Source organism: Ochlerotatus camptorhynchus, unplaced genomic scaffold (genome assembly GCF_037179485.1).
Source record: "Ochlerotatus camptorhynchus isolate MF236.1 unplaced genomic scaffold, CSIRO-AGI_Acam_v1.1 ptg000724l, whole genome shotgun sequence".
Taxonomy (NCBI): domain Eukaryota; kingdom Metazoa; phylum Arthropoda; class Insecta; order Diptera; family Culicidae; genus Ochlerotatus; species Ochlerotatus camptorhynchus.
Window position 1 is genome coordinate 128802 of NW_027041198.1, and position 15575 is coordinate 144376.

Sequence of the window (15575 nt, forward strand, 5' to 3'; positions counted from 1 at the left end):
TTGGAGAAGCAGGCGGTTGACCGTTTCAAGAACCGTTTGCTTCCCCCGGTGAAGATACTGGATGTCCATAAACTGGGCTCAGTATCTGTCAGCAAGGGTAAAAGAGTTTTATTCCCACAGATTCGTTTCGTGTGCCATCGACCATTTATGAACTCCTTACTTCAGTATCGACGAAAATACAATCACCAGAAACAGTCCGCATCGTGCTCTTTTGCTCTCAAATTTAAACAGCGCTTTTCAGCGCTCAATATTACCTGCAAATGTTTTACCTTGCTCGACTCTTATTCCTCTTCGATCCTTAGACTCTAGCCGAGGTAATCCTGCTTGGATATAGATTTGGAAAATTCCTCTTCGATTCTTCAGATTCTTATAGTAATCTGCTTGGAAGTCGATTTGGAAGACTGCCGCCATGGCGCCTTAACGCAAAAGAAAATGGAGCATTTCCAGCTCAAATCGTTAAAAAAAATTTCAATTTTGTCTCGACCCCTTCTGATTTGAATGAAACATTGCTCACGTGTTCGCTGCTACTAATGGTTGCATTTTTCATTTAAATATGATTTTTTCCTCCAGAGTAACTTTTGAAAAAAAGCGTATAAAAAAATGGATTAATTTTTTGAAAAAAATCATAACTTGAAAACAATTGATCTGATGAAAATGGCATATGAGAAAAAGTTTTAGGTAATTAAATTATCTTTGCGGAAAAAAATACACTGAAAGAAAAAACTTCGTAAATTAGTATTTAAAAAACGTAAAACGATGATTATCTCAAAACACCCCCCCTTCGATCTTTATAATTTTTTTTTTCAAGAAAATTGATGGAATACCCTTAAATTTCGTGAAAAGTGTATGCTGGTAACTTTCTTAAAAAGAAATCTATAATTTTTGAAATTTTTGTTGCATATTTTTTAGTAAAATAATAATTTATTTGGATTCTACGCATAATTTTCGATATCTTTGCAAATAGAAACTTTTTTCCTAAGTCCAGCCGTTCTCAAGTTAATGCGAATTAAAAAAAATTATAATTATAACAATTTTCAACATTTTAGGCCATTTTCAAATGTTCGTCGAGATGTCCAGCAACGAGATTTTTTTTCATGATTGTATATTAAAAAAACAAACAATTCATTCTCAGATATGGTAGCTGTCAGACTTACCCGTTTCTATCTAGAGGCAGCGGAAGAGAAGCACGTTGATGTGGTCAAATGAAAGATATGTTGAGATAAGAAACAGTATATATTTATTATTTTATTTTACAATTCATATTATTTGAATACATTGAATAATTTGGGTGTATCGTTTGAATTAGAGAATATTTTTACTGCAATTTGGTTGTTTGAAACTGGAATACAGCAATTATATTTTCGAGTTCCAGGAATTGGTTTCACTTTCTTAAAAATTGGATCAAATTCCGTGTCAGCCTTTTTGTATTCTTCCGTAGAAACATAACAAAATGACATTTTTGTTTGAAGATCTTCTTTACGACTATTTGCCCAGTCGTACAGTTGTTTAGGGTTCGTTATAGGGTGATCGTGTTGCTTAGCTAAACTTGCTCTGGTTGCCATTCTCTTAAGGGTACCGCCAATCGCATCACAAGGACCTTTACCGTGTGAAGTTGCAAAAAAATGCCATTCAATTTCTACATTATACTTATCTTTAAATCCACAAAAAATAGCAAAATTTTTTTATGTTTTTGTATTGTGATGCTGCTCCATCTGACATAAAAATACACTTTTTGACTGTTATTTGCGACTTTAAAAATTCTAATAATTTTGAGATAAACAACTGAACTGCTACTGTGTCATGCTTTGAAATGTCCGAAATAACCACAAAACTTAAATGGTTTAGTGTACCATTATCATTAAAATAAACGACAAATGGATGAATTGTACATTGAGAATTATTCCAATGATAGCTTTGAACCTCATCTTGCAGAACAAATGTGTAGTTTTCAGAAAAGTCGCAAATAACAACGACTTCGCCATCTTCTAGTGTTTGTTTTTTTGTTTTTAAGAATTCTGCCTGCTTATTTTTTATAAAATCGTGATATATTAATTTGTCTAACTTTTCCGTAAAGAAAAATGAAAAATCTTCGGAAGGCAAAGTTTTCAACTCAATATTACACCTATCTGTCGTAGTCCACTGTTCAAATGACACTTCTAATATTTGTTTCTCTTCCAATATTTCTAATAATTTTGTTTCGGATAATGACGTATCGTAACAATTCATGCACGTTCGAAGATGGCAAAAGTCTGTTCTAGATTGTAAATCGCAAAGAAGTTGTTCCATATAGATAGTGCGATCACACAATATGCGATCTTTTTTCAGGCTGTTCAACATTAGATTAACATTTTCGTGAATCGTACATACACAAACATTATGAGATACTGATTTACTAAGAAGTTTACAATTTTTTGGCCGCAAGGCTGCAAATGAGCTAAAGCTAATATTGATATCTTTATGGGTTTCCGTAAAATGCAAGTATGTTTCTTTGAGCGACATTGTTAGTAGACGTTTTTGTATTACCTGGCGTACACCACCCGTCACTACAGAGACATAATCTCTTTGGCCCGGCATAACTCTGCTTATATCGTCTTCTTCGTAGAATTTCACAACTGTATCTACTAACTCTGCTCTCAGTCCATGTCCTGCTTTGGAACGAGGGGAACATAATATTCCATCTTCGGCGACCAAATCTTTTACCTGGGAAGAAAGAAAATGAAAATTATTTTTAATTTTTCCTTTATGGTGTTTAAAAAAAATATAAATCTTACCTGTGCTGCAGTATATCTGTTGACACCGAACTCATCGATGATTCTTTGTACAGGCCAAGATTTCGGTAATACGGATAATACTTGTGTCTTTTCTTCTCGAGTGCATTCCGGATCTGCGTATTTTTCCTTTAGTTGGCTCATCATTTCATCGTAATCCTTAGCCTTGGCGTTGAGGATTCCTTGGTCATCATCTTCCGAAAGATCGAATATGTGTCGCTTAACCCCATCCATGATTTCTTTGGTTTTCTGTTGAGGATAACACGCGCTTCTCAGCCTCTTTGTCGTAATCGGTGATACATGGATACCCATGATGCCTTGGTTGAATGTCTCAATATTATGGGACAAACTGATTCTATTAACAACAGAATCTGCTGACGTCGATGAAGCCAGAGACGTAACCGATGGGATGATATTCACAATGGATTCACTCTCGATATCTATGGGTGCTGTTGAGCGTACACCACTGGTAGAAGGTTGTTCCAGATCTTGCTGCATTCCGTCATTCGAAGGCGTTTTGTTTGATGGCTAACTTGAAGATGACTTGATGGCTAACTTGAAGGTAAACTTGAAGACGACATCTACTACAAATTTACAAAGAACTATCCACACAGAAACAACATCTATTGGCAAAAATACTATATTGATGGTTTAAATTAAATACTCCCACCAATAGATTTGTGCAGAAACGAAATTAATTTAATTTTACTATTTTTTCTATGAAAACTACTATGCCGTTTGAGTAAGCATAGTAGTTTTGACAGAATGGTAGTAAATTTGATTATATTTTTAGTCAACTATACTGAAATTATGGTAGATTTAACGGCATTAAGCGTAGTTATATTGAAAATAAGTGTTTTCTGCAAAATAGTATTCCTAACTATGGTCTTTGTTTCAGTGCAGAGGTATTTTACAGCCAAAACATTTTAATTTTTCTATTACTCCATCTGACTAGTTTCTTATATCTGAACAACACTTTTTTGATTTAGGTAGAGGTTTACAACACTTGAAATTGTTATCCATCGTAAAAAACTACTTGCTTTTTAACTTGAAACGCTAAGAGAGATGAACTGAATGGAACAGGTGAAGAACGTCCCAATATATGTATATATATATATATATATATATATGCAGCAGAATAATTACAATGTTGACATTATACCTATCTTCATTAGGTACAATTGATTATAGCAAACTTTTTTAAGTGTGAGTGTAAGAAGCCTCCACGGGGTGCCTTTTTATGTAGTTGTGATATCGCGGGATGAGCTCTTAAGGCACAATATGGTATACGTCAGAGAAGTACCTAGAGAATTTATCTCAATTACAGGTTTAATAACATATTTGTTTACCTGTTTATGTTTTGAGCCTTTGTTATGACATACACAATTCTATCCAGGTATACAACTAATAGAGGACAGAAAAAAGGCACATGAGTGGGTTTGTTGATTATTATGCGTCTAAATAGAAACGGGTAAGTCTGACAGCTACCATATTTGAGAATGAATGGTTTGTTTTTTAATATATATTCATGGAAAAACATCTCGTTGCTGGACATCACGACTAACATTTGAAAATGGCCCAAAATGTAGAAAATTATTATAATTATTTGTTTAAATTGCATTAACTTGAGAACGGCTGGACTTAGGAAAAAAGTTTATATATGCAAAGTTTTTGAAAATTATGCGTAGAATCCAAATAAATTATTATTTTACTAAAAAATATGCAATTTCACCAACTTGTAAAAATCAACAAAAATTTCAAAAATTATAGATTTTTTTTTTAAGAAAGTTACTAGCATACACTCTTCCCATATTAGGGCATTTTTTCAGTTTTCTTGAAAAAAAAATTTATAAAGATCGAAGGGGGGGTGTTTTGAGATAATCATCGTGGATAGTTCCGTTAGAGTAAGGCAGTATGAAAATTGAATAGAAGTTGAATATGAGCGAAGGGCCATTAATGCGACAATTTTTCAAGATAGACGCACATTTTTATAACACACCATCGACTGGAAATGCTCTCGCAACGTGGGGCTTTAGGTAGTGATGAAAACGTTGCTAGAACTATTCCAAAGCCGCAGTCAGTTTATGAGCAAAAAGAGGGACGCACATTTTTGCCTGTGGACTTGGAGACATACTTCAAGTCCCCGCGTACATCGTACGGGTTAGGCAAAAATGTGCGTCTATCTTGAAAAATTGTCGCATTAATGGCCCTTCGCTCATTTTCAACTTCTATTTTCATACTGCCGTACTTCAATTTTCATACTGCCGTACTCTAACGGAACTATCCACCTACCCTCTTCTAAAGATCATTCTCTAGCTAATAAATCATCACACTAAAGCTTCATGTTAGCATTTCCAACCAACTCTGAAAATCGTTAGCTTCGCGTATGAAGTAACATAAAAACACTTTGAATGTAACAACTCAAGGCGGGAGTAGCCGTCAACAATGCTGATGATGGTACAGCACGCAACAACCACCCTAGTGCCTTCTCTCTGAGATGATCACGTTGGTCATGACGAGAGGAGCAACACAATAATTGGGTAAAAAAGAACTGCATTATAACACACCATCGACTGGAAATGCTCTCGCAACGTGGGGCTTTAGGTAGTGATGAAAACGTTGCTAGAACTATTCCAAAGCCGCAGTCAGTTTATGAGCAAAAAGAGGGACGCACATTTTTGCCTGTGGACTTGGAGACATACTTCAAGTCCCCGCGTACATCGTACGGGTTAGGCAAAAATGTGCGTCTATCTTGAAAAATTGTCGCATTAAGCGCCCTTCGCTCATTTTCAACTTCTATTCAATTTTCATACTGCCGTACTCTAACGGAACTATCCACCTACCCTCTTCTAAAGATCATTCTCTAGCTAATAAATCATCACACTAAAGCTTCATGTTAGCATTTCCAACCAACTCTGAAAATCGTTAACTTCGCGTATGAAGTAACATAAAAACACTTTCAATTAAACATGCTCACGGATGATTAGAATGATCCATCATACTGGCATAATTCCACTTAACTTTTACGGCTTAATGGCAAAAAGGAAAAGGTCCCCTCCCCCCCTTCGCACAAAACTTTTGAACTTCGTTAAATTCAAGTTTTCACTTCAAATTGGCCGTCAGGGTGAATGCCGTGTATTGGCTGAAACCTTGGGCGGATTCAAACGTCTTCTCAAGGTTCTTACTGAGAAGCAACACATTTTTTTTACTTACGATACCAAAACTGAACGTGTGTTCAAGGTTGTCTTGAAAGGTTTGTCCAGTGGTGAATCCCTGGATCAGATTGAAGATGAACTGGCAAAATTACTTGAAGTTCCAGTTCCAGTTAAAGTGCCAGCCCACGTAATAAAAATGAAAATGAAATCCCGTCCTGGTGATTCACGCAACGGGACTTCTTATAATTTTTATTTAGTTCATTTCAAGTCTAGTAAATTAAACAACCTTAAGGCCTTAGAAAAAGATAGCCTTTTGTTTCATGTCCGAGTGAAGTGGGAACAATTCAGGAAGACTGTATGAAATTTCCAAAACCTCACCCAGTGCCGTAAGTGCCAAGGATGGGGTCACACAACAAAACATTGCTACATGCCAGCTAAATGCATGAGTTGTGGTGATTCCTCTCACACAAAGGACGACTGTCCTGTGACGGACGATCCTAAGAAATTTAAATGTTCAAGTTGTGGTGAAAACCACAAGTCCAATTTTTGGGAATGTAAGGCTCGCAAAGCGATCCTACAACCTAGTTCTAGGCGACAGGTTAGCAACGCTTCGCGTTCCCGACCATCTACTAATTTCTCTGCTGTTAACAACGGTCAGCGAGGAATAAGTTCTTGCGTACGGTACGAATAGCTCCCCTGCTTCACATTTTTCATTTATACCTGCTGCCAGTGTTGGAAATATCGTCGAAATTTCATTATCGTAAGCGAGATGTTTTCACCATGGAAATTATCGATGAGAATTTCATAAAGCGGTATTTCCCGAGCGAACTTTGTTGTTTGAGATTGAGAGGAACTAATATCACTCCCACTTTCACTCACATACAAGAGAGAGCGTATGTTAAAAGATATTTTTGCTCTAGATTCCTTGCACAACTCTTCGTTCTCGATATGTGATAAAATAGATCGCGAGCTATGACCCGTGATTTTTTTTTTATTGATAACTCATGAGCATCCATTGAAGTTTGAATTGCTGTTATGAGTAACGTTAAACAAGAGTTACAGCAAGTTTTTTTTTATTCTTTATTTAGGAGATTTTTAGCCGTAAAGTGAAACCCTTATAAATGTGTATTAAATGCATCATTAATGTATACTTCCAACAATTATAGTACACGGGTAGCTTCTACATGTATGCAAACTTAATATCATCATGCATTAAGCATAACACCTAATCTAGAAAAAGAAAACATCAGCAGAGTGGCAGAAATTAAGCGAGATAATTTTAATCTACCTCGTCGTAAGCTAGCTCGTTTATCATTTTTTTGCGTAATAGGTTGAGAGAACGAAATCGGAATTCCTTTTCCGAATGCTGAATCCGTTTGCTGAACTGTTTCGCACGTCTCGTTCAGGAACTTTTATTCTCATTTCGTTCGCGATTTTCGCATACCTAACTCTTCAGCGAAATGATTCTCTGAAGAACTACGAAAGAACTTTTTTTGAAAATGAACTTTCCAACACTGCCTGATGCTAACAATGTTCAGCTAGTAAATGGAGCTACGTATGCTGCTATTGCAGCTGGCAAAAATCGAAATAAAAATTCTAGTCAACATAATTATAACGAAAATTTTAATAATGTTGACATTACTGCTCTAAAAATTTAATTTTTGCAGAAATAATTAATAGAAATGATTACTTATTTGCTAAAAAACTAACTTCTTGTTTGATGCTATTCAAACTGGAGTAAAATTTTCGAACAATATCGTCATGACTTTGAAATTAAGTAATGGTTTTTAAACCATTAAATATTTTGAATTGGAATGATCGACACAGATAATGAAGACGACCTATTTAACTTTTTGAGAGTTCATAACGTGCATATCACCGGGGCCTCATAGCCTAGTCAGTAAAAGCACGGTATTACCAAGCCGGAGGCGGCGGGTTCGATTCCCGGTCCGGGTGTGTGGCAAAATATGCAAATTCATGCATTGGTAATTGGCATCGAAAGCTCTCAATTAATAACTGTGGAAGTGCATTTAGAACATAAGTTGAGAGCACGCAATAAGCTAATATGCGCTAAGCAATAAGCTTGAAATGCGAATAAGAAGAAGAAGAATATTACCGTTATAACTGAAACTTTTCTTAAACCGCAAATAAGGACGCAAATTATTTCATTTATCGAAAAGATTGCCTTGATGGAGCCGGTGGTGGCGTTGCCATCATTAAACGTATCAAACATCAAATTATTTCTTCGTTTGAAACCAAAGTGTTTGAAACTTTGGGAGTTTCTGTTGAAACAAAAATTGGACAACTTACTATTTGCCATTCCAATGCGTAGGCCAGCAAAAGAGTTTTCTCAAGGGTGACTTTCAGAAACTTACCCGCCATAGGTCTAAATTCTTCATTATTGGTGATTTTAATTCAAATCACCGCTCATCGAATAATGCTCAAAGCAATTTCAATAGTAATATTCTGTTTGATGATTGTTCTGCAGTTCTGTTCAATATCCAAACAGCCCAACATGCGTTTCTTCAGTAAGAAATCCCTCAACTATTGATTTGGTCTTAACTGATTCATGTCAACTTTGTAGCCAATTGGTTACCCATGCTGACTTTGGTTCTGATCACCTTCCAGTAACATTTGAAATATCCCAAGAAATAATTTGTAATCCCAACAGCTCTACTTTCAATTACCATAAGCTGATTGGGAGAAATATCGAACATTTAGCGAATATAACTTTGATCCAATATTCCTTTGTAAACCAATGATGAAATTAATTATGCTCTTTAATCTCTAGACTATTATATATATTATATAGTTGAAGAAAGAACTGCCTCAGTACCAAAATGCGAGGTTAAAATCGATTCAATTATAATAGACGACAATCTTCAGCTCTTGATCCGTTCCCCGGAACGAATGGTTTCGATCAGGTTGTTCGGGATTATCTGAATATTTTCTCTCGGGAATTTTTCTTTTGTGATTCCTGGGGGACTGATTTGGGCGAAGTAAGATCCATAACTAAAAAATTTCAGAATATCAAGCTCCAGGTGATGATGGAATTTTATATCCTCATCAAAAAACTCCCAGAGAGTACCTTGGCTTTATTTGTAAAATTATTTAACAGATGTTTTCATTTGGCATATTTTCTAATTTTGAAGCCAAATAAAAATCCAACTGAAGCTTCTAGGTACCGTCCAATAAGTTTGCTTTCATCAATAATTTAACTTTTTGAAAAGGAATTTTTTTTATAGAATGATGCTTCACATCAATACGAACTCAATTGTTGCAGATGAGCAGTTTGGATTTCGCCATGGGCATTCAACTACTCATCAACTCTTAAAAGCTACCAATTTAATTAGTTCAAACAAATCTAAAGGCTGCTCAACTGGAGTTGCTCTTCTATTTCTATTTCTATCTTGTTTTCCGTGCTGAGCACCAATGCTACCGACGCCAAGGAAGCAGCTCCCACACCTGGACCCTACCTATCGACCCATCAACTCATGAACCGAGATGTTATGAACATCCCGGCGGTGCCGACTGGGATTGAACCCAGGCCTGCTGGGGTGAGAGGTAATCACACTTACCACTACACCACCGGCGCCGCTTGATTGCTATATTGAATAAGTTAAATTTTCCACTCTATATTATGAAATTAGTTCAAAATGATGTAACTGACAGAACTCTGCAGGTAAATTATTAAAATTCCAAATCTGATCGACTACCTGTTAGAGCTGGAGCTCTTCAGGGTAGCATTCTTGGCCCTATATTGTATAACATTTTCACTTCGGACCTCCCTGATTTGCCTCAGGGCTGTCACAAATCTTTGTTCGCCGATGACACAGGAATTTTCGCTAAAAGAAGAAGTCTTCGTGTTATTTTCAGCAGACTGTAAAAAAGTTGAGATATTTTACCTTCTTATTTACAAAAATGGAAGATTTCTCCCAACGCTTCCAAAACTCAACTTATAATATTTACACATAAGCCTAGAGCTTCCTTTTTGAAACCTAGTAGTAGTCACTATGAACGGAATTCCAATTTCTTGGTCAAGTCAAGTGAAATATCTTGGATTAGTACTCGACTAAAAATTAACTTTTAAAGATCACAGTGTAGGTATTCAAGCCAAATGTAACAAATATATAAAATGTTTGTATTCCGTTATAACCAGGAAATCTTTGCCTGACGAATAAACTTCTAATATTTAAACAAGTTTTTAGACCGGTCATGCTTTACGCTGTGCCAATATGGTCTAGTTGTTGCACTACCAGAAAAAAAGCGCTTCAAAGGATTCAGAACAAAGTTCTGAAGATGATTTTGAAGTTGCCTCCCTGGTACAGTACTACCGAGGTTACATAGAATTTCGAATATCGAAACTTTAGAACAAATATCCAACAATATTATTAACAATTTCAGGCAAAAATCGTTGCAATTTTCAATTGGAACGATTAGTGTCTTTATACTTAGATAAGATTTAGTTTTTAGTTTTAAGATGTCAATTGTTTTACTGACATGCAGGTATTTTTTTTAAAATACTGAATTGCCAAGGCAGGAACAATGTACAAACACTACGTAGATATAGATATCATAACAATTAAGGCTAGTAAGTTACTGTAGTAGCTCAAGCACCTAGGTTAAAATTAAATGTAATTTATTTTGAATTTGGAACCAATAAAGAGTTTTAAAAACCCTAGCCAGAAGACGTCCCTTTGCTACTGCTTGGTTCAGAGTAATTCAGCATGATTCTAGCAATCGCGTTGATAGTTTTCACAACCTTCTCGCAGCAAACATGGAAAAAATTAAGACCACTTCCGATGGAAATGTTTGCATTAAAATATGCGTTAATTTGAATTGTAAAAATCGCAAAATTCGATTTGAGGATTTCGATGGTTGTGCAAAATAAAATTCAATGTTTTGGCATTTATCTGAAAGGTCTTTTAGAGCCAAACTTTCACACAAAAAATCACAAATTTTGGTGGTGTTTTCGAAGAATCATAGGCAAAAGTGTGTTTCTGTTTCGGGAGGACATATTAAACATTTATACCAACTTTGGGGGCGTACATCAAGAAAAAATCAGTTCAGCTCTCCAAGCAGAATATCACGAACACTTGTGTAAATTCATAGGATTTTGATAGTTCTCACAGCAATACAATAGCAATTGTTATACAATACATATGCAGCTGAAGAATACTATTTATATCGATCTCGATATAATATAATCGATATAATCTCGAATTTTATCCAAAAAACATGATTGCGTTTTTAAAAGCTTATATTAGGAGCATCAGACTTTTGGTATGTCATCAGCGAATTTTGTTGTTCGTTTTGTTGGATCGGATTGTTGGAAGGAAATTCTCTTAGTCCCACGGATTTCGCGTAAGTGTCTCTGCTTACGAGCCCGACCAACCCCTTTTGACCCTTCATACAGCAGTATGTTGAATTCAGAATGATGATGAAATTTGATCTTGCTGTTGAGGATCCGCATGCAGGGTAAGACCCAAGCTAGGATGGTGGCTACTTACATACATACATCAGACTTATGATATGCCATCAGGAAGCTGGGGCAACAGTTCGAGTCGTGTCCCAAACCCAAATGTCTAAAACGCAGATATTTACTCTAAACAATAATAAATGGAGCAGAATGTGACAAAGCCTTGAAAAACTTGCGATTTATTGCATTTATTGTGGAAAACAACTATTTTCGAGTGTATTCCCCAGCAAAGTCGGATATCAAAATAATATCAGAATGATATCAAATTATGTGTTTGAAATCATATTGGTCACATATTTTGATATACTTTTTTTTTAAATTTTAGGTGAATTCATATTTTGATATTATTTTGATATTTCTAAAAAATATAATTAATAACAAATTTGATTTTTTATGAAAAGAGCACGCACATTTATCACTGAAATCTACATTTTTTTCTTACGAGTCAATCTTGGATGCTTGCTGTTTTATTTATACACATCACAAAGACAATTATAATTTTTATAGTTATATTTTACAACATATATTGATATTATTTAATCTACGTGCGAATTTAATTTACTAATCGATATAAGATAGATATCGATAGAATTGATTAAAATATAGGTTTGTTTTTATTTAGAATAAATGAAAACTTATTAATAACATTTTTTTATTTTGAATTTTGATGTCAACGGCGGTGGTGTAGTGGTAAGCGTGATAATCTCTCACCCCAGCAGGCCTGGGTTCAATCCCAGTCGGCACCATCGGGATGTTCTGAGGCATAACGGAAGGGAAGTAAAGCCGTTGCCGTTTTATTTTTTGTTTTCCTGCCATAGTTATAATAACATATTGTTCACTTATTTTGTTTATTATTAACGAAATTACTGTTTTAAAAACGCATACATAGATTTGTTATCAAGAAAACATGATTTGTTATCATTTTAATATCCTTCACATTTAGATCTCATTTTTGTTATGATTACTGTTAACTCTACCACACGGTAGACAAAATATGTTATCACGAACTCTTGTATCAAAATATCAAATTTAGTTTCCATTTGTTTTAATTCTCTGCTCGGGTTTCGTTATTCGCCAAGTTATAACAATATCTAAGCATAAACATGTGGTTTCTTTATGCCTTTCACACCATCATGGGTTATTCAAAGATAAGTAGTGGCAAAACAGTTTACGAACGTTTGCCCCATTGCTAAAACGGTTTGGGGCAAAAGTTCTTCCGAAAAAATCATACTAGCTACGAATAAACTGAAAAATCATAAATGTTCTGTAGGAGAAAGTTGTAAACCTTGATGGACTTAGTTTTAGTTTCTTCAATCAAGATCGATCTTTTGCCTCACCTTATTGCTGAATGCATCTTAAACTGGATTGCCCAAAAAATGCAAAAAAGTGTGATAAAAGTACACGTTTTTGTCAAATCGGTATAGCATCTGCGGAGCACTTATTACTTGCATCATAAGAAATAAGTGCACCGAAGACACCAAGACGATTAGATAGAAACTCACAATTTTATCACACTGTTTAATAAGTGCAAACGCGTTTATTAGAACAGTTTGGTGTGAAATGCGCAATACTGTACAGAGTATTTACTGCGTGTTAATATGTTTGTTTGCTTTGTTTATTTATAGGATTCAATGGAACCCCTGGTGTTATATCGTCAGTGGTAGCTGCACCATCAAGTAACAGTAACACTTTTGTATCTGATAGCAACTTTTCATCAGTTTTTGGTGCCACCGAATCTGTTGGTAAGAAGTTTGATTCTGTATCATAATTTTCATTCATTTACTCATAGGGTTTCGTGTTATTTCGCATTATGGAACTTATTTCCGTTATAGGTGTTATTAATAATTCTAATTATAAATTAATGCAAATTTGCGCTGTAACGCTGAGTAACTAATTTTATGACGAAGCGAAACGTAGTACGAAGTAGTGGCGTTTCTTATTCATATATTAACAATTTTAACATTTTAGTTTAGTTTTCTTTGTATCAACCAACCACACTAAATGTTTTTTTAATTCTTTCGTTAAATTGGGTGTAATTGCTTTACATTTTATAATATATGTCGGACTCGATTATCAACTCATGCTTCCATCACCGATTTGTTGCAAATGACCATCCAATCAGGCAAAGTGACACCACCATGGATATAAAAGACAATCCCCATCGAATGTTACTGCCATTAATTTGCCATTCGTAATAAACAGTTTTTGTAATTATTAACTGATATTAATATGACACGACATCTCATACATTTTACAGAACTTCTGATTGATTGGAATAACGCTCCCCAAGCCATTGACAGATAATCGGCTGTTCCAATTTTGACATGTCGTCACTCTACTTACAGGCACTCTCGTTATAATGATACAGGTCGGACTCTATTATCGGTAATAGACTTTTGTCACTCCTTTCGCCGATTTCTAGCAAACGATGTTTAAATAACGCAAAGTAACACCATTATCGGACAGAGAAGGCAATCCCTCATTTGTTGGCAATGTTGATTTGTATAATTGAAAATGTTATTTACTCGATCACGTTTATGGGAACTAAGTCATGAATTCAAACGAACTAGCAGTTCATGCTTTCGTGATTTGTTGTTCACATATACCGGAAAAGTTTTTTTTTGTGTACACCACCATTTTGATGATACGGCTTAGCTCACTCACTAATAATCGAGACACTTTTCTCGACGGATCCGAGCACTCTATAAGGATAAAATCAACAACAACTGAAAATGACAGTTTTCAATGTGATGTCACAGGAAGATTTTTTTGCTCTCAATTTTGATATTTTAACCGTTAAAACGACCAAAACGACAACAACCTGAGGATTCATTATAAGCAAAATCACAACATCCTATTTAGATTTCCATTTGATATCAGCCTTTGCTCGGGACGCTCTCAGCTCATAAATTCAACGGATCTTCGGTCACCATGAACGCTGCTGCCACCACCTTTATCATCATCATCAGCATAACAAGTAATAAGAGTTGATGCATGTATTATGTCACGCTCGGGGTAGGGGGGGAGGGGGGGGGGGTGTGGTCTAAGATTTTGTGACAAGCAATGCATTAGGTATAAGAAAAACGTTACTAGGGGGGGGGGGAGTAAATTTCTCCTCGATTTAGCATGACATAATTAATGTATGGGCCCTAAGCACTGATCAGCTAGCCGCATCGGTGCTTGCTGATCTTCCCTCCCATGTTATTTCCAGGGTCCAAACTAGCGGAAAACATATCCACCGCCTCTCAGGCAATCTTCTAAGTTTTCTCCTCAACACTAGTGCCGCTTTCACGTCACTTTTTTCGTTTTGGAGGAGGGCGTTTACTGGTTCACCCTTTCCTTTCCACCCTTGCTTGTCACAAAATCTTAGACCCCCTCTCCTCCATTAGAGCGTGACATAATATATGCATCAACCCAAACGGGAGAGTTGTCAGTCATCTTGATATGTTGTCTTCGGTTATATCTATTTATTTATACATTTAACATTACTAATCTAACTTATCGTCATGCTTGGCTCGTGTAGACTAAAGAGCCTGAATTTATAAAGAGGCGACATCTTATCCATTTGACAGGTCTTCTGCTCGATTGGAATGACTTTTCTTATGACTTTGACAGATAATCGATTGTTCCAATTTTGACATGTCGTCTCTTTATAAATTCAGGCTTTTCAGTGTAGACTTGTTTATTGCTTGTTTATTTTTTACCGCATATATAGTTAAAGATGTGTCTAACAATTTTTTTTTTTGTTTATCTTTATGATCCGTTGATTGATACAATACACAAACCAAACGTTACTAAACAATAATTTGGCGATGAAAACATCGAACATTAAAACAAAATTGCACATTTTCACAAAATAACCCGTACGGTTATGGAACACAAACACATTTACACATGCACATGCGAATCCTAAAAAAATAAACGGGCTCATGTAGGATTCGACGCGTTGGGTGACGTACTAAAACCTGGAAATATGGGTCAAGTTCAAGCAGCCGTAAATGTTTCTTCACAACCAACCGCAATTCTAGGTAGCAATGCGACATTGTCAACAGCTCAGCCATTGTCAACAGTTCAGCAACCAGGAAAAGTACTCACAGGAGATCTCGATAGCTCACTGGCATCGCTAGCAGAAAGTTTATCCATAAACAAAGGATCGTCACCGCAGATCAAGTA

At 35.7% G+C, this 15575-nt stretch overlaps 1 protein-coding gene across 3 annotated transcripts in view; it reads left to right on the forward strand.

The window, feature by feature from the left end:
* Positions 1–15575, forward strand: part of LOC135714789 (phosphatidylinositol-binding clathrin assembly protein LAP-like) — a 123783-nt gene that overhangs the window by 52995 nt on the left and 55213 nt on the right. For 2 of the 3 annotated variants that reach the window (XM_065238158.1, XM_065238159.1), the window contains exons 6-7: positions 13028–13144; positions 15431–15572. In XM_065238158.1, coding sequence (XP_065094230.1) covers positions 13028–13144; positions 15431–15572 — 259 coding nt within the window. Of the gene's footprint in view, positions 1–13027; positions 13145–15337; positions 15573–15575 lie in introns of all 3 variants that reach the window. The other variant, XM_065238157.1, reaches the window with a different exon arrangement.